The following is a 22899-nucleotide window of genomic DNA, read 5'->3' as shown; positions in this document are numbered from 1 at the left end:
CTCAAAGTTTGCCTCCCTGTTGCAACTTTCCACTTACCTAACGCAGTGACCTACAAACTTGCAGTTCTCATGTCCTGAACGGTCTAAATACATGCATCAAATTGTCTTTCTGCATACTTAAGAAACTGTTATGCTAAGAAAACTAGGTTGCTGAAGTTCTAGCGAGCTTTGCAAATGTCTCTTTTGTGCACGGGGTGTTACGGTGTGGGTGCTTCATACCCAAGAAGTTGTGTTTTCCCAGTCTAGCACATTAAGCTGCCATACAAGTTACTCCGAGTGTTTCTGGCACCTGCATACTTTATGCACCAAAAGTAGGCTGAGAAATGCTGCTTTAAAAAATACTCACCCTGTCTTCTTCAGGTATTCTTCAGGTATTGAGGCATTATGCATCCTAACAAAGGCTCCTTCAGCTCCATTCACTTACAGCAACGCATTGTTCTGAACGTATAACCTTTGACTTTGAACAGATTGTACTTAACAAGCCCCAAAGCAGACAGCTTCATCTGCTGCAAGTGGAAGTGCATCACTAGGGTATTAAAACTTCATTTAAAAATGAACCCTGAGAGGCCGAAACTAGCAGAGCTGCTGTAATGCTTTAGCAGACTGATGGAAAGCAAAGGAGATGCTTTTCTTAAAAAAAACGAGAACAAAACTAATGAAAGGTGAGCCCAGCTGTAGCCACACCCTTCAGCCACCGGTTTACTACTTCCCTATCCCCCAAACACTGCACATAGAACCAGGCAACACCAAGCAGGAGGGGGAGGAGTATTTCATGCTTTATAAAGCATTGCTTTAACTTTTGCTTGTGTTCAGTATGACAAAGAATTGAGCAGAACAGTGTCCGCAAAAGCAAGCGCTGTAATGCTTCTGTGGCTGCTGACAATGAACTTGGTCCACAGATGCAGGCTCCAGTTAGCTGGATTTCTTTTGTCTGTGCTAGGATGGATTTTAACCAGTACCAGTAACTATTTATGACTGGAAAAATCTCAGCTTAGCCCAAAATGTGCTGGAGCTTTGGACCGTGGGACTGGCAAGCCTGTATAGCCCAAGCTGTAGGAGGAACACAGTGTAAAGATTGTGATTCTTTCCTAGTTCTGCCTCTAGAATTCAAGATTGCCAGGATTTTAGTATCTACATCAAATGGACGAGGACTGCTGGGCCTTGTGATCTCCAGTCTTGGTTTGGACGGCCTAAAGATGGAGGATACAGAGCAGAAGCTAGAGAAACAGCTGTTACTACTTGGAGGAATACTCCTGTGGCTGGCTGGAGTTCTGGCCTTAGTCCCTATTTCTTGGGTTGCCTGTACTATAATCCAGGAATTTTGGGATGAAGACATCCCAGAGATTGTGCCCACATGGGAAACAGGGGATGCACTGTTTGGTGATTGGTTTGGTGGATTTTTTTTTTGTTATAATTCTAGGGGGATCTCTACTCCTCTCCACAATCACTTACCATCTGACCATCAATTACCAGAGCAGTATGCAATGGCAGATATGCAAGACACCCATCAACATCTGAAAACAGAAGATTTTATGAGGGTAGATATCAGGTTTTCAGATTTCTTACTCTTGCATTACAGTTAAGAAAGGTCTGCTGAATAGACAGGTTACTGTTTACAAGATTGGGGGGAGAGATTGTGTCTTACTAAGTAGTTCCTTTAATTACTACTTACATTCAATTTTAATTACAGTAATTGACGAGCTATGGAGATCTAAGTCACCACTGTATTTCCCCAAAATCTGATCAACTGCAGATTTTGTTTTTGTAGTTTTGCTTTTTTTTGCTTTTTTTTTTTTTTTTTTTTTTTTAAGGAGACTATAAAATTTTAATCTGTAGGCATGCATGGAGACTTGACCAGATTTTAAGTGGCAGAACTCCTACCTGGGGCGGCTTTAAACAATGTCTTTTTTACGGAAATAGTTTATGTTCTGAAACATTCTGTAGTCCCAGTTCAACATGCATTACAAAAACCTAATACCTTGAATGAAGATCCCTGGACCTGTATCATTTTCAGCAAACTAAATGTTGTCAGACAATGTCATGTAATAAGAGATTCTCTGGGTGGCAGTGGTGGGGAGAATATGACCAAACATATCCCTGCACAATCTCCCTTTCTTTAAGGAAAGCCAGTATTTCAGAGTAACAATGAGATATGTCCAGTGAAGAGGTAATAGTGTTCGTTGCTAGTGCAGTTTTTACCTAATGAAGGCAAAGAACTAACTTCAAGTATATGAATCGGTTTCTGTGTAACTTATCCTACGACTCGCCAGTGATTGATGTGAACTTTCTATAAATTGCAATGATTTTACACTGACAAAGCTACAGCAGCCATCTGTTTCTGCAAAGAACATATAAAGACATAGAAGAGCAATAAAAGAATACAACACGGGTCTGGAAAAGAACTTTGTTAAAAAATGTATTTTCCAATCACTGAAACACATGGAAAGTGCAGAGACAAATCTATGTGACGTACTTGCATACTCTTACAGACAAAATTAGAACAGAAACCATTCAGAATATAACCTGATTAAATATTTAGTTCAGTCCTGAGCATTTGATATTTAATACAGTATAAACATAGCAATAGAAAAAAATAAATCTTAAAATTATTTGATTTGTGTTCTTTTACAATTTCTGCTAAACTTTGCTCATTCAGCCAAATATTCTTGTACCAGCAAATATTTAATTTTGATATATGCAACTGCAGTGACATTGGTACCTGGAAATAGAACTAATTACATTCATTACATTTTGCTGTGCAGAGTAAATTCCACTTCAAGACTAATATTTATAATCTTAAATGGATGGGGATTTATTTGTGTTATTGTATTATTTTAGCTTATTGAGTGTTTCAAGTGTGAACAAACTGAATTAGAAAAAAACCCCAAAACTCCAAATGTAAATTGTTAAAAGCTGCCTACTAAAGTTGAGCAATCTGGAAAATGAGGAGCATGAATAAGTTTAAGTCTGTCACTTTTAAATTAATTTTGCAAGCTAAAGCCAGAAATACTTAAATTTTGATGTCACCTCATGCTTACAAATCAGATAATACTTTTTTTTGGAAAATTATTCAACATGTGAGAAGAAACAGCTAATCTGGCAAGAATTTAGATAGCTCTAAATATTTTTCACAATAGCATCCTTAATGTCAAATATTTTTATGGCCAGAACTGAACTATATTAAACAAAACATAAATAAAAGACTGTAAATAAATAAAAGAAAAATCATAAAGTACACCTCTAAACATCATTCTACAAACAACTTATATAATCAAATTGAGAAGTTGAAACTGTCAACCTTCATTTCACCTCTACATTAAATAATTCCAGATTTGGTTTTGTTATTTTGTTGGGTTTTTTTAAAACTGACCTTTCAAACATGAATGTTATCTCAGACCCAAGAAACAAAAAACAAATGGGGCATTCATAAAGAATGTTCAATCAGTCATCTTGCCCAAAATAGCATGTTTGGCTATACATTTAAGTGAACGGATGCATTTGTGCATAAGAAAACCCTTGGGTGTTACACAGACCTCTCATCTCAGAATTGTCGTTTTGAATTTAAGACAGCTGCTATCATACCGTGGTTACATTTGCTGCCACTTTCTCACCAAGTAATTATAGCCTTTTTGAAAGATGAAGTCCATGCATATGCGGCTTGTTGCTTGGGGAAGAACACTTTCGCCAGTGAATTAAATATATCTGAGTGCAACATATTAAGTAGAAAATGAAATAATTCCGTTATCTGCACTGTCCACCTACTTACACAGTACCCACAGGAGGGAAGACCCCAACTGCTTTACCAAGACTGGGCTGCTTAAACACCTACATCTAATGTTCTGGACTTCTAACAGAATACATCCAAGTTGATGCTGCTTCCTAGCAGGCTGCTTCATGTAAGACAAATTTGAAATCTGCCCTTCACATTATTTATTAAACCTGTACACCCTCACCTGCATACAGGGACTTCTAGGCAGGAGCTTTTCTTTTTCAGAAAGGGTTTACCTTACCAATAAGACTTCTGGTATCTGACTTAGTATGTGACAGATTTTTCTCCTGGTACAAATACTTAATGAAACATCTTCGTATTTCTAAACCTAACAAACACTTTGATGTGTTCGTAGTTGGCAATAAGACAGCCCTAGGACAAAAGATTAACATAGAGAAACCCTCATTTTTAAGCATACAGTGGATATAACTATTCTGATTTCAATGTTGGTATTACGAATTTGATTCAGCTTCCAGTTCAGAAAACAGCTGCCCCTTTTCGTAGTCTTATAATGAGCTTTTAGGGTTTCTTGTCTGCCTTACCTTTCTCACTCTCCCACAGATGCAAGAAACCTTTTAGTGCAGGTTGAAGTACTGTACATTCACAAAACTAAACTCTGAACTCCGTCTCCTCCTAGAAGTTATTAAAAAACAAAACCAGAAGAAGTTTTTTTTCAGAAACAAAATTCCAATGTGGGTGATGAATCTACTTAGCAGCTGTTGCGAGGCAGCCTTGATGTTTTGGAAAGGAGCTTACACTTGTCATTAACTTTAAACTATAAAAGTCACACTCTTGTACAAAAATATTGCATGGCAAAACAGCCATCTTCACAGTCTGCTCACATGAAAATAGTGAAAAGATAAAACAATCTTCTGTTGAACGTAATATTTCTCAACAGTGCAGTTCAACAGGATACATGCTTAGTTCTGCCTTTGTTCCTTTGTTCCATCTTTACAAAATAAACACACACATGCAATACATACAAACTGTACAAAATCAGCATCAGTATACCAAAATTAATCTACTTTGGTTTTTGGGTTGTTGGGGTTTTTGCCATTTTTTTTTTAAGCATACAACAATTCAATTCACTATATTTTACAAATAAACATATCAATAGTGAATGTAAAATAGAAGATCTTTAAAAGCAGGTCACTGGAACTACAAAGTTCATCTGAAAAGAGATGAACAACTGTAAAAACACTTCAATGAAAATGCATTATTATACATCATCAGCTGGAAGGGCTGGTATACTGATCTTTGCTCTTGTGAAGTATGCTATCTTCTCCCTGAAATTAGAAAACAAGTTATTATTTTACTATTTATGGCATGCCTCCAATGTTGTCTGCTGTAGAGTTGCTAACGTTAGAGCACAGTTCTTAAAAATACAAGTTTGGAAAACAAACAGTAAGGAAAATACGCAGTGAATGTGTTTACAAGTGTAGCATTCTGACATAATTCCCTTCTTAGGCAGACTTCTGTAAAAAGCAGCTCCAGTTTTGAAAAAGAAAACCACATCAATATTTCATTAATAACTGCAATGATAAGACTGAAGTATTGATCTAGTCACTGAATTTCCTATGGTGGTATTTCAGTGCTGGGGGGTGGCGAAAAGGCAAAATAAACCATTGTAGCCTGACTTGGGGAAGGGTCTGGAGGAGGCTCGGAGAAGCAGAATTTCCAACCCATTTTCTAGCTGCTTCCCTTGTGCTGTTACCATTTCTGTCTCCTACCAACTGAGAGACTACTGAAGCATAGCAAGTTGACACCAGCTTGTCTGCCGGCAGCCTGGAAAGCAGATGATGAGTATTGGGGGCTTAACAATTAAAGCTCAGAAGAGTCCTTCTTCTTGGGAGCTTCAAAAACGCCTCTGTGCGATGAGTCTGTGAGGCCGCAGCACCGTAGCAAGCCCAACTAGCAGGGCGCATACAAGTCAGCCTTGGGAGGCAACTATTTGCCCAGTTGACTAAACCACGTCTTCCACTGGCAAAGCTTGAGTTCGCATCGAAAACAGTAGCTCAGAGCAAAACCAGCTACGTAAACTGGATTCCTTGGCTAGTTGTGTAGTGATTAGACGATAAAGGAGAATGGAGTCTTACAGTAGTACCTTCCCTGCAGGGGAATGATGTCGTGAGCCCTGTTACATGTTCCTGTCAATTTGGGCAGCAGTCTGTGATGACTGTTAAAAGACCAGCGTCGACCAAACCTCTTTTTCAACATTTGCACAGGAAGTGAAAACTGTTTGAAGATGCTCTGAATGTCATACTGAAGTGACCGGCTCAGCTTCCTTGCTGAGGAACCCTTTTCCTTTCTCTCTTTTCGCTTTGATTCTGCATCGCTTACAGTTGCGGTTTGCAGTATGTACCTCACAGGCCCCAATTTGCTTATGGATTTCCCAAACTGTTCATAACAGACTGGCTTGAAAAAGGAAAAAAAAAATCCTCCAGCTTACTAGGAGCTGACTTAAATTTCCTATTGTGCTGGTGAAACCAAGACATCTACACAGGAATCCAGAAATCAAGCTTTTAAAAAGTGACAAAAAAGATCAAATTAGCTTGCAGTACTGTTTCTATGTGGAAGAGTAAGCATTGCATTTTTCAATCAACAGTTTTATATGCATTTTTATATAGAAGTGTGGCCTTTGGGCTGCTAGTCTGCCACTTACTGCCCAGCCTTTTAGGAATTTAGACCAGTTAGAAGAAAGGTTTGAGATAGGAAGCGTGCAATCTGGCTTACGGTAAGCAAGAACACTTGATTAATTGCTTCATGTAATCAGTTGCTGTTCCCGCAACCAAAAGGAGGAGGGAAACAAAAAGGAGGAGGGATTCTAGATCTTTCTTGAATAATAAGTCTTGAGTAAGGCACAAGTATTTAATCAGTTTCCTGATGAGATGTATACTGTTCTACTTCTGGAGGTGTGATTTGTTTCCAGTACCTGCCATCACTGGAAAAGATCCCATTACTTAAAGCCACTGTCTGTCTGCTGTGGGGGACGTGAGCCACAGTGATGGTCACACACGTCCTTGCCCACAGCAGATGCCACGCAGAGGTCCGAAACTTTTCATTCTGCTTCCTCACGCCACAGCTCAGCTGCCATACTGCCACCTCTGCCGCGTAAGCAAGTTACCGAGCCCTGGTCCTTTGAAACTCCAACTTTGAGCTATGCTAGAAATGCACAACGTTTCTTGCAACTCAAAGGCGTGTGGATTTTTGACTAATATTACAAGGCATGTCTGGCTATATTTAGAAGTAATTCATGTTACTTCACTACATTAAAGAGTGGAAAAGCAGAACAGGCCATACCTGAATGACTGCACCTGCAGTGGCACTTTCTGGCTCTGCTCCCGTAAGCGGCACACATCCTTAGAAGCTTTCCTCATCAATTTCTCAGCACTTAAACCTTGTTTCTGTTCTTCTTTTGACTGTTCAGCCTGTAAACAGGAAAAATAACTTTGTCTTGCTAATAACGAACAACTACTCATTTCAAAGAAATGACAAGCAAAACACCCGGCAGTGTTAGGTTTACAGTTGGACTCAATGATCTTAAAGGTCTTTTCTAACCTAAATGATTCTAGGAAAATCTCTACAAAGAGTCAGCAAGACAAAAGACTGACATCACAAGCCTAAGCCATGGGTATGAAATAAGGTATCAGAACTTTTCCTAAAAAAAATATAAATGAAACACATTCCATGCCATCATGGGTGGCTACTAGGTGTTCTAAATTTTGATGAGGCATTTCTTAAGGCTTTAAGTTAGACAATACCTAAATTTGTATGAGTAAATGTCTATCCAGATATCTTTTTAGAACTGGGAGATGGGGATTCTCTTCCCATGTAAAATACTTTTCTATCCTAATGAAAGCTGTCAGGAAAGTTGCCTATGCCTACTCTAAAATGTCAGACAGAAAAACCAGAGAAGGTGTGCTCTCAAAATACACTTTCAAATTTTGTTGAGTTGTTAGCAAAGTTAATATTTGTGAACTTTTGTATTTTTATTCATGACACAACACCTGTTTTGCATGTGAGGCTCACTTCTTTCATCTTCATTGCAGAGGTGTAAAAGACAAGGAAAGTGAATGGACCACCAGCGGTAACTGAGATCAAGGATCTTTCTTGACCTGTTGTGCAGCTACATACCCACCAGTAAGTTACACTATTTCTGTACCTCAGTATTGCTGGCTCTATTACATATGTCTTTACCAAGCACTGCTGTGTCAACGGGACAGCTGCAGTGGTACCATCCACCATTGCAGCGACAGACTGCTATTAAGGGTTGTATTTTGTTTTTTAAAAAAATTTATCAGGGTTTCTGAATGCTAGTAATTGTAACAGCAGACCTTTTATGTGGGCAGTTACCTGGATTTCTCAGACAAATGTGCACTGTTCATATGCAGATGAGTCCCCTAACCCACTGTTATCACCCCCATCACGTGTGAGATGCAGGGCATGGGCAGTGCAGCACTGTGTGTACACTTGGTTTAATTTCTAGGCTGCAGGGACTGTCAGACAGATGTTATTTACTGCATTTTGAATTTTGCCAGCCATCAGAATTTAATAGAAGCAGTTCATGTTCTGAAATAATTTTTAAAGTTCTTTAGAGGTTAATTTTTGATGCTTAACTTTAGGCACTCAGACTTGAAAAATGTCGGTATGTTACCTCAAAGTTAACACACACATCCAAGCCAGAAATAGCAATCTTCAAAGCTGGTTTGTAACTCAGGAGTTCCCGTCTCCAGTTCTGAATTCAACCCAGTAGACTCCCAAACAACAAAACCAACTAATTAAAAAATGTTAGTCCATACTATCAGTTTCATACTGGGTATTCAGAGCGATCTGTTCGCAGCAGGATAGTGGTACCTTCTGTCTGTTGAAATGCACTCCAGTGTTTTATATGAAAGTGTTTCACATGAAAGAGCACCACCCTTTCAAAAAGTCGCTCAAAATCCAGTCAGCTTGTACTGCTGGTTTTTTCAGTCCCCAGCTCCAAAATAGCTAGGATTTAAAAATGAAATTAACTTATAAATACTGTTTTCCTTATTAGTTAGTGAACATAAATTTGCAAGCTGCAACTGGTAGTGCCTTAATTAATTTTACATATGTCACTGGCCATATGTTTTATCAGCTCCCCTACTTAATATTTATCATCAAAGCACTAAACATACAATATTTCAAAATTTTCTAATTTTATCTTTTCTCTAACTACATACAAGATTCTTGTGACTACCACATTTCAGGTTAACACCATAGATGACTTCTTTGTTTTCATACTCCCTATTACTATGTACTCCTTTCTCTCTTTTTTTAAAAAAATCCTTTTAATTTTTTAGGATGCTCTCAGAGAAACTTCCATTTCTGCCCAGTGTCTCTAAGAGTGTGCATCTGAGAAGACATGTACATGACCAGGTTTATATTCACATCACGTTCCTTGCATGATTTATAAAGATAGCGAATCCTCCATCTATATGAAATACAGAAAAACACACTGATACATGGGCCATACATTCAATAACTGCCAAAAATCTGGCACTTACCCGCCAAAGCGAAGTGCCAGACAGGAATCTCTGTGTCTGCACTTAGCTTAAGCTGAAACGCTAATTCCTGTCTTGTTCTGCAGTTGTTTTTGTATAGAATAAAGTGAATCTGAAGAAAAACTGTTAACCGCTAAACAGAACACTGGAACAAGGATGTATTTGTGGTATTAATGACATCATTACTGATTACCTCTACTTCTCTACTAGAAGATGTACTAATAAAAAATAAGGATGATCTTTACAGACATGTACAGGAATCTTTTTTGGACATACACAAAGAGAAAGTACATCAGAGGACTTGAGGTCTCTGAAAACTGACTCGCATGGAGATTTAAGACTCAGATATTGAAATACTACATGACTTCCCATAAAAATTCAATCTAAACAAGAGAAATGCTTCTGGTGCACAGAATTACCTACTATTTTCTGATGTGCAGGTACCAGTGGGTTTTACATACTTGCTGTACTTCGGAAGGTGTGGTGTGGTAGGGAGGGGAGGGAAGGTATGGAGCCTCTGCATTCGGCTTCAAGCCGAGTAACTGCGTGCTAGCAAGCAGCCACTGATTTTCAACATCCCCCACATCTGCGGTTTCATTTTTCACTTGAGACTCTCTCAATTTCTCTGGCACTTCCAGCTGCTGCATTAGTCTGCGCCATTATAATGCCTGCAGGATCTAAAAAATAATCTATGACAATGTTCTCCAGGCTGCTGTGTTTTGCTAACCCAAGAGGAAACACTGACAGCAGAGTACAGCATTCTCAGGGTTGTTTTGCTCCACAGGGCAAGGCTGCAATGATTTTAAGGGCAGAAAAATTTCCAGAAACTTTGTAAGCACTCTTCAAAGGGGTGGAGTGGCTGTGATCATTGTTCTGACTTTTCACTTGGAGAGGAGGACTTAAATGCTGTGCTGCAGCCTGCATATATTTTAGGAATTTATATCATCGCAGTGTGTGTTATGGTGTTCATCACTGACACAAGAGACATAAAATATGACAAACCTATCTGCTGCCTTGAAAGAGCCAGCTGAAATAAGAAAGTGCAAATCCAAAGGATTTAAAATGTTACATGTTGCAGAGGCATACTCTATTCCAGTGGGAATAGCTTTAGAGTGGCAGTAGTTTTAAATTAAATAAACAATTAAAAATTATCATTTCTATCCTGCATCCAGCATTATGTATAAACTACTAAATAAATTTAGCTGTGCTGCTTTTTGAAAAGCTACTCTTTTTATGGGTTAAAACTTAGAAAAATCAAATTCATACAACGGAATCACATGGTAAAAACCCACAAACATTGCACTGTCTTATCCCATTTTGCCCAAGGGTTTTTCGGGATACTTGTCAATGCTCAGCCTAAACTCTGCTAGTATTTTATAGGCATTTTAGAACTCTGCTACCTATAGGCAACAGCAGATGCCAAGGAACGAGAGACAGGGAAACACAGAGGACAGAACAGGGCATAAACGTAAGAGCTAGGAGCACATACTGGGAAATAGTTTTCTTTCCTAAGGTATCAAACGATCAAGGACTTCAAGAAGTAGGTGATACCATTATGGTTAAAGATCTTGGATGGATTTTTCTTCCATGAATTTATCAAACTGCTTTTTGAACCTATGCAAACTTGCAGCGCTCAATGTTCTGTGCAAAACATTTTTACTCTTTCTAAATATTGTGCTACGTTTGCTTGCATTTAACCTGCCACTTCTTCAATTCCATACTTCCCGTATAGTAAAACAAAGATTAATTGCTCTCCTCCACCTCACTCATGGTTTTATAGCCTTCAGTTGCAGCTACTTAGCCACTCCTAACATGGAAGCTATTTCCTCCTTTGACCATCCTTGTTGACCCTACGCAGGTTTTATTATCCACTTTGAGAAGGAGAACCAGAACTGAACAATGTTTAAGCTACAGGCATAGTATGTATTTCTATCATAAAACAATGATTTATTTTGTTCCAGCTTCTTTTTATAGTAATTCCTGTCCTATTTGCTTTTTGACATTTGCTGATCACTGCAATGTTTCTGCTGATGTTTTTGTTTCTTGTATCTGGAGCACCTCATTCCTAACATCTAATTCAGAGCTCAGCTTTGTATGTGTAAATATTGGGATCATCCCTTCCCTCCTCTACACAAGGCTATTTACTGACATTCAGCTTTTAAAAAAAACCAAAACAAGACCAACAACTATTGCTTACATATTAGGAGGTCCTCTGCACCTTGTTAAAACTGCTTTCCATTTTTATTACTCTGAATAACTTGGTATCATCAAAACCCTAATCTCTATTGACTAGAAATAGCTAAAGAGTACAAATCCCTCTTGGATATCACTAGCAACGTCCCCTCACTGAAAACTGGTGTACACCGACTGATGTAGGTGGGAAGGGAGTTCCAGAGGGCACCTACTTCAACCTCCTGCTCAGCGCAGGTGAAGCCAGAGCCAGATACTCAGGGTCTTGTCCAGTTAGGCTGTGAACATCTCCAGCTGTGGAGGCTGGGCTTTGCGGGTTTTTTTTTGGCTGGCTTTTTTCCTCCCCTAACCACCTCTCTAGGCCCCTATTCCAGTGTATGATCACCCTCACAATTTAAAAAAACAACCTCCCCAAATCGTAACAAAACCCCCACAACATCCAGCTTCTTAATGTATCTTGCTGGGATTTTCCACGCTCCAACTTTTCACTGTTGCCTCTCACTCATCCTGTCCTGTTTCTTGTCTTTTATCCACGAGGGCATCCCATTACCTTATGGCAGTTTAGAGACAGTGCATATATACTCGTATTGTTTTAGAGACCATCGCACAGAGAATAGAATTTGGCTTTCCTTTGCCAAAACTAGAAAAAGTAGGTCCTGCATAAGGAAATGAGCCTTTCCCATATGCCCCTACCTCTATATGTAACAGTCACTGCCTGTCCCTACCTGTTACAAACATCTTTTGGCTACAAATTCTCTGCATTCTGCAAATCACCTGCCACTGAAGGACAAAAAGCATATGCATGTCTGTAGAAGTACAGCTAGGACCTGAGAATTTTAAATTAACTTTTAAGTAAATGCTAGTTTACTAGACCACAAGTATTGCTCCAAATAACAGAGTTTCTACTCTGAATTACTGAAGTCCTTACAGGGCAGAGAAAAACGCTACCTCAAATTGCAGTTTTAAATGCTGTAGTATTGACTAATAAAGAAATATTATTTACACTACACAATTCAGAGTTGTAATTAGTCAGATGTGAGCTTCTGTAAAAACCTTAAACATGACAGACTGACTAACAAATTTATAGAAAAGGTAAGGAAGGGCATTCACTCACACAGTACCTGCATGCTGCTCATACCTGTTTTTCAGCTTGTTTCAAGAGTTTTTGGAACCGTTCATCCTCTAGCACACACAGGGGAAGGTCTGTCTCTCCTCTGCCTTTCATTTCCTCAAGCTTCTGTTTGAGATCCCGCAAGGCCTGAAGCTCATCATTCAGACGATTCTGTCTTGTGCGTGATGCCTGGAGGTCCAGCTCCAAGTCAAGGGAAGTGCGTATGGGGCACTCTTGCGTAGCTCTTCGCATGATGGGTTGGCAAACAGGCTGAATCATTTGGGAGACAGAACAATAAAAATTAACATCTAGAGAGGCTACTGTAAGGTTTGACATAATACGGTCTGAAAAGCTTGAGTATTTTTTGTTTTTCTTTAACAGAAAGCTGCTATGATGAGATCCAAGTCCAAAAATTTATCTGTTCTAGAATTTTTCTTCAGTCACTAGCTAAAAATAAATGCAAAACTTTCTCCAGCCAGGTGTACAATGATATATTTACAGGTTAAAACTGAAAAAACCTGTTCTGATCCCCAGGATGACACAATGCCTAGAGACCAATGCTATACAGACTTCCCCGCAGATTTCAACTAGTTGATGTATTTTTATAAAGATTTGCTTTTTCAAGGCCTAAGCAAACACGTAATGTTACAAGCTCTGTAAACATGCATTTCTTTAGTGTATTTCACATTTTTTACTGTCCTTTTCACAGTGACTTTTCATATGAGTAAGTCAGGCAGGAGAAGCCATCCCAGACTATTCAGTATTTCTTCCTTATGCCAACTGTAATCCTGCTACCCGTTAACAACCCTTCCACAGAAGTGGGTTTTTAGTTACAACTGAAATGAAAACGTAACTCTCAACTGGTGTAAGAATGAACTTGTCACGGTTTAACCCCAGCCAGCAGCTAAACCACACAGCCGCATACCCCCCCTCGCCCAGCAGGACGGGGGAGAGGATCCAAAGGGTAAGCGAGAAAACTCTGGGCTGAGAGAAAGACAGTTTAACGCAACACAAAAAAGGAAGAAACCAAACAATAAATAAATAAAATGCAAATGATGCACAGCACAATTGCTCACCACCCACCGACCGATGCCCAGGCAGTTCCTGAACAGTGGCTCCCCACCAGCTTTCCCCCCAGTTTATCTACACCGAGCACGATGTCATATGGTACGGAGCACCCTCTGGGTCAGCTGGGGTGCCGGCTCTGTCCCCTCCCAACTTCTTGTGCCCCTCCAGCTCTCTCGCTGGCAGGACAGGAGAAGCTGAGAAATCCTTGACTCAGTGTAAACGCTACTTGGCAACAACTAAAACCATCAGTGTGAAATCGACTTTATTCTCATCCTAAACCCAAACCACAGCGCTGCGCCAGCTACTAGGAAGAAAACTAACTCTACCCCAGCCAAAACCAGGACAAAATTCCATACGAGAGAAGTACAACCTTCTGTCCTTCTGCTACTCAAACACTCTTGGAGAATAATAAATCCCCTTTAAAAGGGCATCTGAATCCTTGCATTTCCACCAAAATTTGCTCAAGACAGCTGTTGCTGATGTTGACCTTTCTGCAGCGTAAGCCATCTTGGGTCACTTCACAGTATTTGGTTTATTTAACCCAGAGCCCTTTGACTACTGTAACAAGCTGAAGTTGAACAGTAAATGCCGTGATGCTGAGCACCAGTGTCTCGCTGCTTGCTTCAGCCACAACTGGAACAACGTAAGCTTTGGTGGGGGGGGGACGAAGTAGGACTGAGACCACTGTGTTGAGATTTCAACTTGAAACTACATGGGACTACATGTGGTATGTGCATCGCTTTCGCTGAAACAGTTGAAATGAAACATATCGTTTAAGTTGTTGTTACTCCTTCTCTCCCCACGCTTTGTTTTAAGCCATATCCAGGTAACGCAGCACGTACCTGCTTAACTCTTAGGCTCCGCCGTTCTGTGGCATTTCTCACAAAGAGCGACTTTTTGGCTAGTGTTGAGCTGTCACTGTCACTTCGATTCAACTGTCAAAATGTACATAACAAACAGCGATATAAGGCATCTTCATATACAAATAAAATCTGTATTGATATAACCAGTTAGAAAACCTCAGTGTTGATATACATGTACGTCACTCTTAATATAAAGTAAAAAAATTTTCAAGTAGAATAAGCACCTACTCTAAAATTCTATTCCTAAACCAAGACAACCGTTGATCTTACTAAATGAGTAGTAAGCTGACTCTTTAAGAATGCAAGGAAGGTAACTATAGTTATTAAGTACTGCCAAAATCAGCCTGGCTGCAGATTATAAACTATGGATTTCATTTACCTGGGGCAGGCTTTTAACAAATTTACTACAGGGAAGGTAAATTACTGTAGACATGCACCTGTCCAATAAACAGTATTTTTGTATTATTATTATTATTTGTCACAGGTATAGGTGTGCCTACAGCTTCCTTCAGAAGCACTTCCTGCTTCTCAAAAATACACATCACGGCGCAGCGGTCGTTTCTTCTTAATTATAGCATTAATTCCACATACATCAGTGCAGGCTGACTGTTAGATGTATCAGCATATGTGGTGGTAACCTTCAGAGAGAACAGAAGCATCTATCTGCAGAATATTTATTCCACCTCCTCAGAAAAGGTGAGACAAGGAAGACTCATTCTGCTAATAATTCAATAGCCAGAGCCCCGAAGCATGCTTACACAGAACCGACTGGGAGCTGCGGGAGAGAAATACAACCGCTTGCAGTACGAATACACCTCTCCAGAGACAAATCTGTCTTTTCACTGCGGAGCCACTGCTGGGAGCTCTACCCCTGGATACGCACAGGTGGCTATCGGCACTGATGTTCTTTAAGCACTTTCCAAGGGAGATTTTTCAAAGGCACTAACAGACTTTGGGTCTGTCCTTCAGGCCTCAAAAATCCTCCTGTGTTTTGTAACATCACACGAGTAGGTGCTTTCTTAAAGCTCGGCCATCTCTGCTGAAAAGAGAGCAGCCGGCAGAGAGCCGGAGCGTATCCAGCGGGTGCTCTCCTCTAAGTGTAGCACCACAAGGCCTGGAAGGCTGGACCCCGTGCGGTGCCAGCTGGGGACTGGGACTGGGGAGACCCGCGCCGTTCAGCCCTCTCCGTGGCCTCGGCTGCAGCTGCGGCGCTCACCCCTGAGCCCCGGCGGCACGCTGCCAGCAGTTCGGAAACGGCAAGAGATGCATCCGTGCAAACGTGGGTTTCTCCTAGGGTACTTTACTCCCAGGCAGTACTGGGCAGTACAGCAATGAGAATGAGAAAGAATGGTTTATTCAGTTTCATTAAGGTTCTGGCTTCTGGCAGCAGGTCCATAGCAATGGTCAAAGCTACAAAAGCCCAATGCCCTTCCAGATGCAAAAACTTCAGGAGTTTATACTCACTAAACTGTCAGAGCAAACTCTACAGACAGTAAGCTAAGGCTTTTTTTTTTTTGGCTTTTTTTTTTGCCTTTTTTTTTTTTCCCAATACAACTGATTTCCAGTGCACAGGAATGAAGATGAAGGCTAGGTTTTGAGTTCTGCCAATAATCTATCCAAGTTACGTAAAGATTGTTTCAAAACGATCTGCTGTGTTTCATTCTGAAGGGTGTATGGAATAGTTATTTAAGTATGTAGCTACTGACTATAGAATATTTTTTTTTAGGCCAATAAGAATCACAGAGAAGTTCTCAACTTTAATGTTCCCAAATGATGAAGGCAACCACTCTCTATTTAGCTGGAGAAGAATTAAAGCACAAGTATTATTTTTTTAACAAAGTCACACTTGTGTGAGTAACCTGTAGAAACTAAAGATCAAAATAAACTACCTTTTCTAGGGTGCCTGTAAGTATAAAATCTACAGAGCGGGTAATGCATGCTTAAATCTTTAAACACATGATTTTCACAGTTTAGCAGGAACTAGGCTAACAATGTAAATAGATTTTTCTTTTTTTTGCCCCTTGCTACCATAGAACTGGAAAGACTGGAGAACTTTGTTGCCACAGCCATGTTTAAAACTCAGCCCCTAGGCAGCGCTCACACATCTTTCAAAGATGTAATTCCGACAGGATTTGGGCTGCCCAGGTCAAAAACCAGTTGAGATACAAAATGAGATTTAAAATTGATGACCGAGCTCTTTCCACGCTGTTACCTTTAAACGGTTACATTATTAAAATATGGTAATGCAACAGCAGTTTACAGTGAACTCTATTCTATGTTTTAACAAATTATTTTGCTGTGTGAGAGCTGTAGTTGCTGACATGCAGGGAAATGCACGTTTTGCAGACAGCCAGCACAGGCACCTGTGTTACTTCTTTCCAACAGGATCTATTTTTGCCCTAGCAAAGATGTTTTGCAAGAGTACACAACTCTGCTGAAAGTCAATTCTACTATGCATCAGGTCAGTTAGGGAAAGAAAGGATCTCGAGAAAGCACAGGCTCTGCCTCTCGCGGAGAAAATTGGTACATGACTCACTGTCATTAATGCATCATTCCCAAGAAGTTAAATGACTCTTTAGTTAATAGCTCTTCGTTCCAAGTGTTTTTCCTCTTACCCTACAGATGTATTGGTTCCGCTCGCCTGGAGAGAAGGTTTGTGAGCGCACTATCATGCTGTTCCTGACAAAGGGACGCTGTCTTGAGCTCCAGCTGGCTCTGTCCTTGGGTCGGACTGTTGCGTTCTTGTTAACCGATTCCTCAGTGTTAGTCTCTTTATCAACCTAAGAAAAATAATTTAGTTTATAAGAACTACTATACCCAGACACGTGCCACCACATAGTTTTTGTGCCTTTGGATTTTACGAGCGTTTTTGTTACCTTGTGGCAGATGGAAAACCAGCAGCAGCAAAAAGCGTCTTGCACTTACAGAGAAGCTATGCTAAGGAAATAAACACAGAATTCCCAAAATGCTTAACTGTGTGGAAAGTCTTTGAAGGTCATCTCTGTATCCAGGAAAACCAAACCAAAGCTTTTGCAGAAAGGCCTTTGTTGCCCTGCAAATGTCCTGATGCAACCACAGTGCAACAAGTGTTTTGCTTTGCCATTTGCAGGCATTATTATTGCTGTTACGCGTTTAGATTTATTTTGAGAACAGCAAGGTTCTGCGATGCTCCAGGTGGTGCCTGTGCACACGGAAAGGGGCAGCTGGGAAGCGTACATTGCCCAGGTTCTTCCACGCATACCATCGTGCAGCCCCCAGGCCCCAGCAGCAGGGCTGCTTTATGGCAATCTGCAGAGCTGCACCAGCCTTGTGAACCCAGGGAAAAGACATTTTGCTAGCTGCTGGCCCTCGGAACGGCCTGCTGCCTACTACAGGTGCCCCACACATGCCACGGGGAGCCTCAGGGGCCGACACCCCCATGGGTGGCGCAGCCTGTGCTTGCTTACATGCAGCAATCATCTTGACAGCTGCGCTAGAGCAAGCACCGCGGCAGCTGGCACATCTGATGTAACTGATGTGCACTGGGGCATTTTCTTCAACTTGGGTAATTTAAGGAGGTTCACGGTTTTCAACGTGCAGGTGATAAATGCAACGACCTAAATAGCACGAGTGCAGCCCTGAGAGGACCTGGCACACGGAGATCTACGCTGTGGCTGGCTCTCCAAAGAGGTCTGCTATGTCTTTCACTCACTGTCCAGATCATCCAGCCCAGGCTTAGCAAAACGCCTGTGTGCGTGCCTAACCTTCAGATGTTGTCCTTGGTGGCTCCCCTTGCCGCGTTAGGGCTTTGATCTGTATTTGCTTGCTACCCAGCAGACTGTCAGTCCTTTTATACCATGACCTTAGCTCATTTGGCATCTTGCCACATTAATTGGAAGTTAATTACAGTTTCCAGCAAGTCCACTGAGGTGTTGAACTTCTGTATCGTCACAAACTTGAAGGAACGAGATGTCATTCTTTGCCTTTTTACCTTTGCTATTTTACAGAACCTGTGGGTTTAATGCATGCAAGAGTGTTTTCATTAAGATGCAGAAAGGTGGTTTCAAATCTTTATTTCTAGAGTATGTGTTACCACGTTAGGGATACGTTTACTAAAAACTTACTAGAAGTGCTTTCAGAAGGGTGGAATATAATTTAAAGCAAACAGTTAACAAGAACATGGGATCAGAATTTATGTACAGTGTGTGGGTAGTTCTACAGTACACCGTTTGATACACATTTTGGAATTTTCTATGATTAAACTTTCCTCCTCTGCTAAGCCAGTTTTTGTATTTCACACCCTAAAATAAAGAGAAGAAACAAGCAAATCCCCTCACTGGTTTAAAGATCTTGACCCCTGTTCTATCTTCCCCCCCTGTTTATCAGATGAATCAGGAAAAAAGAGGAAACAACAAAACAGATGTGCAAAAATATTTTAAGTATGTACCAGCTGATGCTACTGAACTGCACTTGTGTTTTGAATATTCTCCCTACGCAACAAAAAAAAATGAAGAAACACATTTTTAGTTAATTGTCTTTGACTTGGGAGTTCTGCCTAGCGTGTCTGCCGAGTGTCCTCTGTAGTTCAGAACTGACTGCCCTGATTTCATTAAAGTCCATACTGACAAGTGTGCAGCACGTGTGTGCGTGGCCAAGGCCATGCAGCAGCATTCTGCATTAACTGCTTAAAACCAGACCTGCGGCCGCAGTAAGATACCGTAGGAACGCGCGTTTTAAGGTATTCACCAGTGTTCGCATTACAGCAGCTTGCTGGCTTCCTTGGGCCTCGTCACTGGGCTCTCCGTCCTTCTCGTGATCTGTTTCTGGTGCGTCAGCGAGTAACCTCAAGTCCTCAGCACAGCTGCCTTCTGCTGCCAGCTTGATGCCATCCTCCTCTTCATCCACAATTTCATCAGAGGCTTCTGCGAGCATTTCTAACCTATATGAACAGAAGCAGCCCACGTTTATTCTTAAAACTGAAAACACCCACCAGAGGAAGACTTCAGAAGGCCTAGGCCTTCACCCAGCACAACATATGCGTTTTCCTGACAGGGCAAACAAGAGTATCACCCAAACGCTTCCGTTAAGTTCTTGTGAAGCACACTTCATTATATGCTCCAGTAAAACCCAGCAAGCTCTGCTACCTTCAAGGTCATTACGACAACACTGCACTATGTTCAGTAGCTGAAGGTTGACAATGTTGAAGGACTTGGGTTGCAATAAATTCATAAAACAAATGAGCAAGACTCCCCTTCCACCATAATAAAGCATGCATTCATTTCTACGCTGCAGCTAAGAAATTGCACAGGAACAGTACTCAACACAGCAATTTAGCAAGAAATCTGTTTCTTGAGAAAGCTCACAACTTCTTCAAAAACAAGACCATCACTGGAAGCACACACACTGACTCTGCAGCCTTCCTCAAATCCTATTAGTTGCTTATTATAGTTAATGCAACTAATGCTTGATACAAGACATTCTGGTACGCTTCCAGTGGCTCAGCCTCCTCAAGTGGTTTCACTGGAAGATGTATATAGAATGCAGGAGCATCAACAGTAGGAGTTAACAGAGCAGCCAAGACACTTGTCAACCTAAAAGAAGGTGACTGAATTGACCACACAAGGGAACAAGACCTCACCCCAGTTCCAGTGGTGGTGAGGCACTGGCCCAGGCTGCCCACAGCAGCTGTGGGTGCCCCATCCCTGGCAGTGTTCCAGACCAGGCTGGATGGGGCTGGGAGCAACCTGGTCTGGTGGAAGGTGTCCCTGCCCATGGCAGGGGGTTGGAACTAGATGATCTTTAAAGGTCCCTTCCAACCCAAACCATTCTATGTGCTTATGAACTCCTCCAAAAGTACAGCTCTTTCATTTGTCTAAGAATAGGAGGAATAAGTGGAATCATTCAGGCATGAACAGAGAGGGAGGAGAAGTGGCTTTACCAGTCTTCCTCAGAGCCCCTTTGCTCTTGTTCCTCCTCCTCGTCGTCTTCAGCCAGCTCTTGTTCTACTGCTTCCAGCTCAGCAGATGTCCTCTCTAGCAGAGCTGACACAGCATCCTGCTCACAAAAGAGATGAAAACAGAATTGAGTGATACACAACACAGAGAAAAAAAACCCAAACAACTCTTGCAAGAGCTGCATTACCCTGCTGGTCCCCGACACCAGCAAAAACATGACTCAGCTCACAAGTATAAGGGGTTTGAACTGTCAATGCATAGCACATTAATTGATTGTTCTCCGTCAAAAATAGATTGTTTGTAAAACAATACTGCAATCAGATATGCTCCTGTCATCCTTTAACGTCTAGTCTCTCCTCATACTTCTAATATCCCTATGTAATAAAATGTTGGTTCTTAAAAGTTACATTTTTTAACATCGTTCTTTTAAGAAGGTGATGCACACTTAAAGCCACTGCACTGAAAATGCTAAGTATGCAAATTCAAATAATTAATAAATAGCAATTTTTAATGTGGGCTTATGAAAATAAATGGAAAAATTAAGGAAGCTCTTCAATAGCATTCTTTCTAAAGTGAAACACAGCTTAAGCATTTCAAATTAGAGTGCAGTTTTGAATCCCACTAAGCAGCATCAGCCCTATCCATACCTGCTAACAAATCCGGACCCACTCAGGCACAAAGTCACTACAGGCAGAAGCGCCTGCAAGACAACAGGGCTTGGGACCTTCAAGGGAGGAAAATTCATTTATTCAAATAACCACAGGGCAATGGCACAATTAGAATCTGTGGCTTTTTTCTTGCTATTACAGTAATAGCCGACACATTACTCACCAAGTCCAAAGAGTCCAGTGACTGCTTGGTTAAGAGAAACACGGATTCTTCGTTTTGTTCTTTGTTTTTTTTGCCAGGAATTTGCTTGCAAGGCAACAGGTTGTACCACAGAGTACAAATCTCATCAGAAAATGATAAATCTGCCAGACTGATCTGAGTCCCAGCCTGCACAAAATAAGAAGGGGGAAGAAAATTGTTTAAATTTGTTTTATTTCCTGCAGAACAGCTGAAAACAAATTCTACAATATTTATCATGTAAAATAGGCAGTGTGAATTTGACATGAATCTTAATTCCCTTTTTAACTGGACAGTTTTCTATTTCCCTAGTTAAAATAAATAGAAGTACATGGAAAGCTCCTTCATATTGCCTATTCTGCCATCCTTTATTTCAGCCTGCAGAATTTCTCCCCACATGCACACACCCCTAACCCTCTACATCACTGTAACGCACATGTCTGCTTTCTACAGCATCCAATAATGAAAAACCGTGTCAATGAAACCTGCAGCATCAACTCATGGAGCAGCAAGTTTCAGTCAATTTTTCAGTGGTTCCACCACAAAAATCATCAATACAGCAAACAATAACAGATGACCTTGTTTGCTCTAACCAGTGAAGAAGCAGATGAAAAGTCAGGAAAGAGATTAAGAAACCTTTTCATCTGGACAAGCACTGATATCCACCGAGTTGGCACTGGGGGAAAAGTTATGAAGTACTTGTGTTGGGGCTGTGCCTCGGAGATTAAAATACTCTGTTCTTTGGCAAAGCAAATGGTCTTCACAGCTACCGGGCTGCGTAGGTGGCTCCTGTCAAGACTCTGGTCATGTTGCCCAGGGCTTTCTGCTGGGAGTGAGACTCCCAGCTCTTTCTTTTGGCCTTGGGATTAACCCATATGTGGTTAACCACAGTTAGCCCAGTGGTCGGTTTTTTTGTTGTTGAGGTTTTCCCTTCACCTTTGCAGCCTGCATTCTATTGCATTTTTGTTCTACTGCCCTTCCCTTACCTGAGGCGAAAACCCTTACCTATTGAAAAAGGCCAACGTATTCCCCAGGAATTAACTTCTACATTTTTGAAAGTGAGAGGCTGTTCCCGGTAGTTGGAGTTGATGAAAACCCCACCAGATTCCAGCATCTCTTCAGGGTGTTGTAACTAAAAATCTCACTGTGCTAAGGCAACTCGTGGTAAAAGACTAAACTGAGTTGTACCAGACCACGCAAAAAAGCAATGTGAATGTAAATGAAGCATCGCTAATTAGGTGATGACTACAATTAACAAAATCTAAAAAGTGCCGGTTTCCAATAGGCTGGTCTAGAATGTCATGCCTTTTTATCATTTCTATAGATCATAAAAACTAAAAAGTTCAACATCATATAATTCCAGCAATGTGTAAAAATGTAATTTGGTTTGTTCTTCGTGACAAGTTGTGCCAGTAAAGGTTTGCTTTTTTTTTTTTTTTTTTTGACATACTATGGCTCTCATTCACCTTTTACTTTAAATTCTAGGGTTAGAGTAACATTGCAATGCAGTTTATGGGTTTTTTTAATACATAAAACTGTAAAGATGGAATAGAAATCTGTAATTAAAGGGTGAAGTTAATGCAGCGTTAGAATT

At 40.8% G+C, this 22899-nt stretch overlaps 1 protein-coding gene and 1 pseudogene across 6 annotated transcripts in view; one reads left to right on the top strand and one right to left on the bottom strand.

The window, feature by feature from the left end:
* Positions 1-17: 17 nt before the first annotated feature.
* LOC121091940 lies at positions 18-22746 on the top strand (annotated as a pseudogene).
* Positions 2404-22899, bottom strand: part of WWC2 (WW and C2 domain containing 2) — a 104986-nt gene continuing 84490 nt past the window's right edge. For 5 of the 6 annotated variants that reach the window (XM_040601273.1, XM_040601602.1, XM_040601685.1 and 2 more), the window contains exons 16-23: positions 21291-21455; positions 20444-20559; positions 19252-19444; positions 17142-17306; positions 14506-14598; positions 12623-12865; positions 7070-7197; positions 2404-5055 (exon numbers count right to left, since the gene is read on the bottom strand). In XM_040601273.1, the coding sequence (XP_040457207.1) occupies positions 4989-5055; positions 7070-7197; positions 12623-12865; positions 14506-14598; positions 17142-17306; positions 19252-19444; positions 20444-20559; positions 21291-21455 (1170 nt within the window). In that variant the 3' untranslated portion in view covers positions 2404-4988. The remainder of the gene's footprint in view (positions 5056-7069; positions 7198-12622; positions 12866-14505; positions 14599-17141; positions 17307-19251; positions 19445-20443; positions 20560-21290; positions 21456-22899) is intronic. The other variant, XM_040601361.1, reaches the window with a different exon arrangement.

Source organism: Falco naumanni, chromosome 1 (assembly GCF_017639655.2).
Source record: "Falco naumanni isolate bFalNau1 chromosome 1, bFalNau1.pat, whole genome shotgun sequence".
Classification (NCBI taxonomy): domain Eukaryota; kingdom Metazoa; phylum Chordata; class Aves; order Falconiformes; family Falconidae; genus Falco; species Falco naumanni.
The sequence above is the reverse complement of the archived record's forward strand: the minus strand, read 5'-3'. Positions and strand labels throughout refer to the sequence as shown.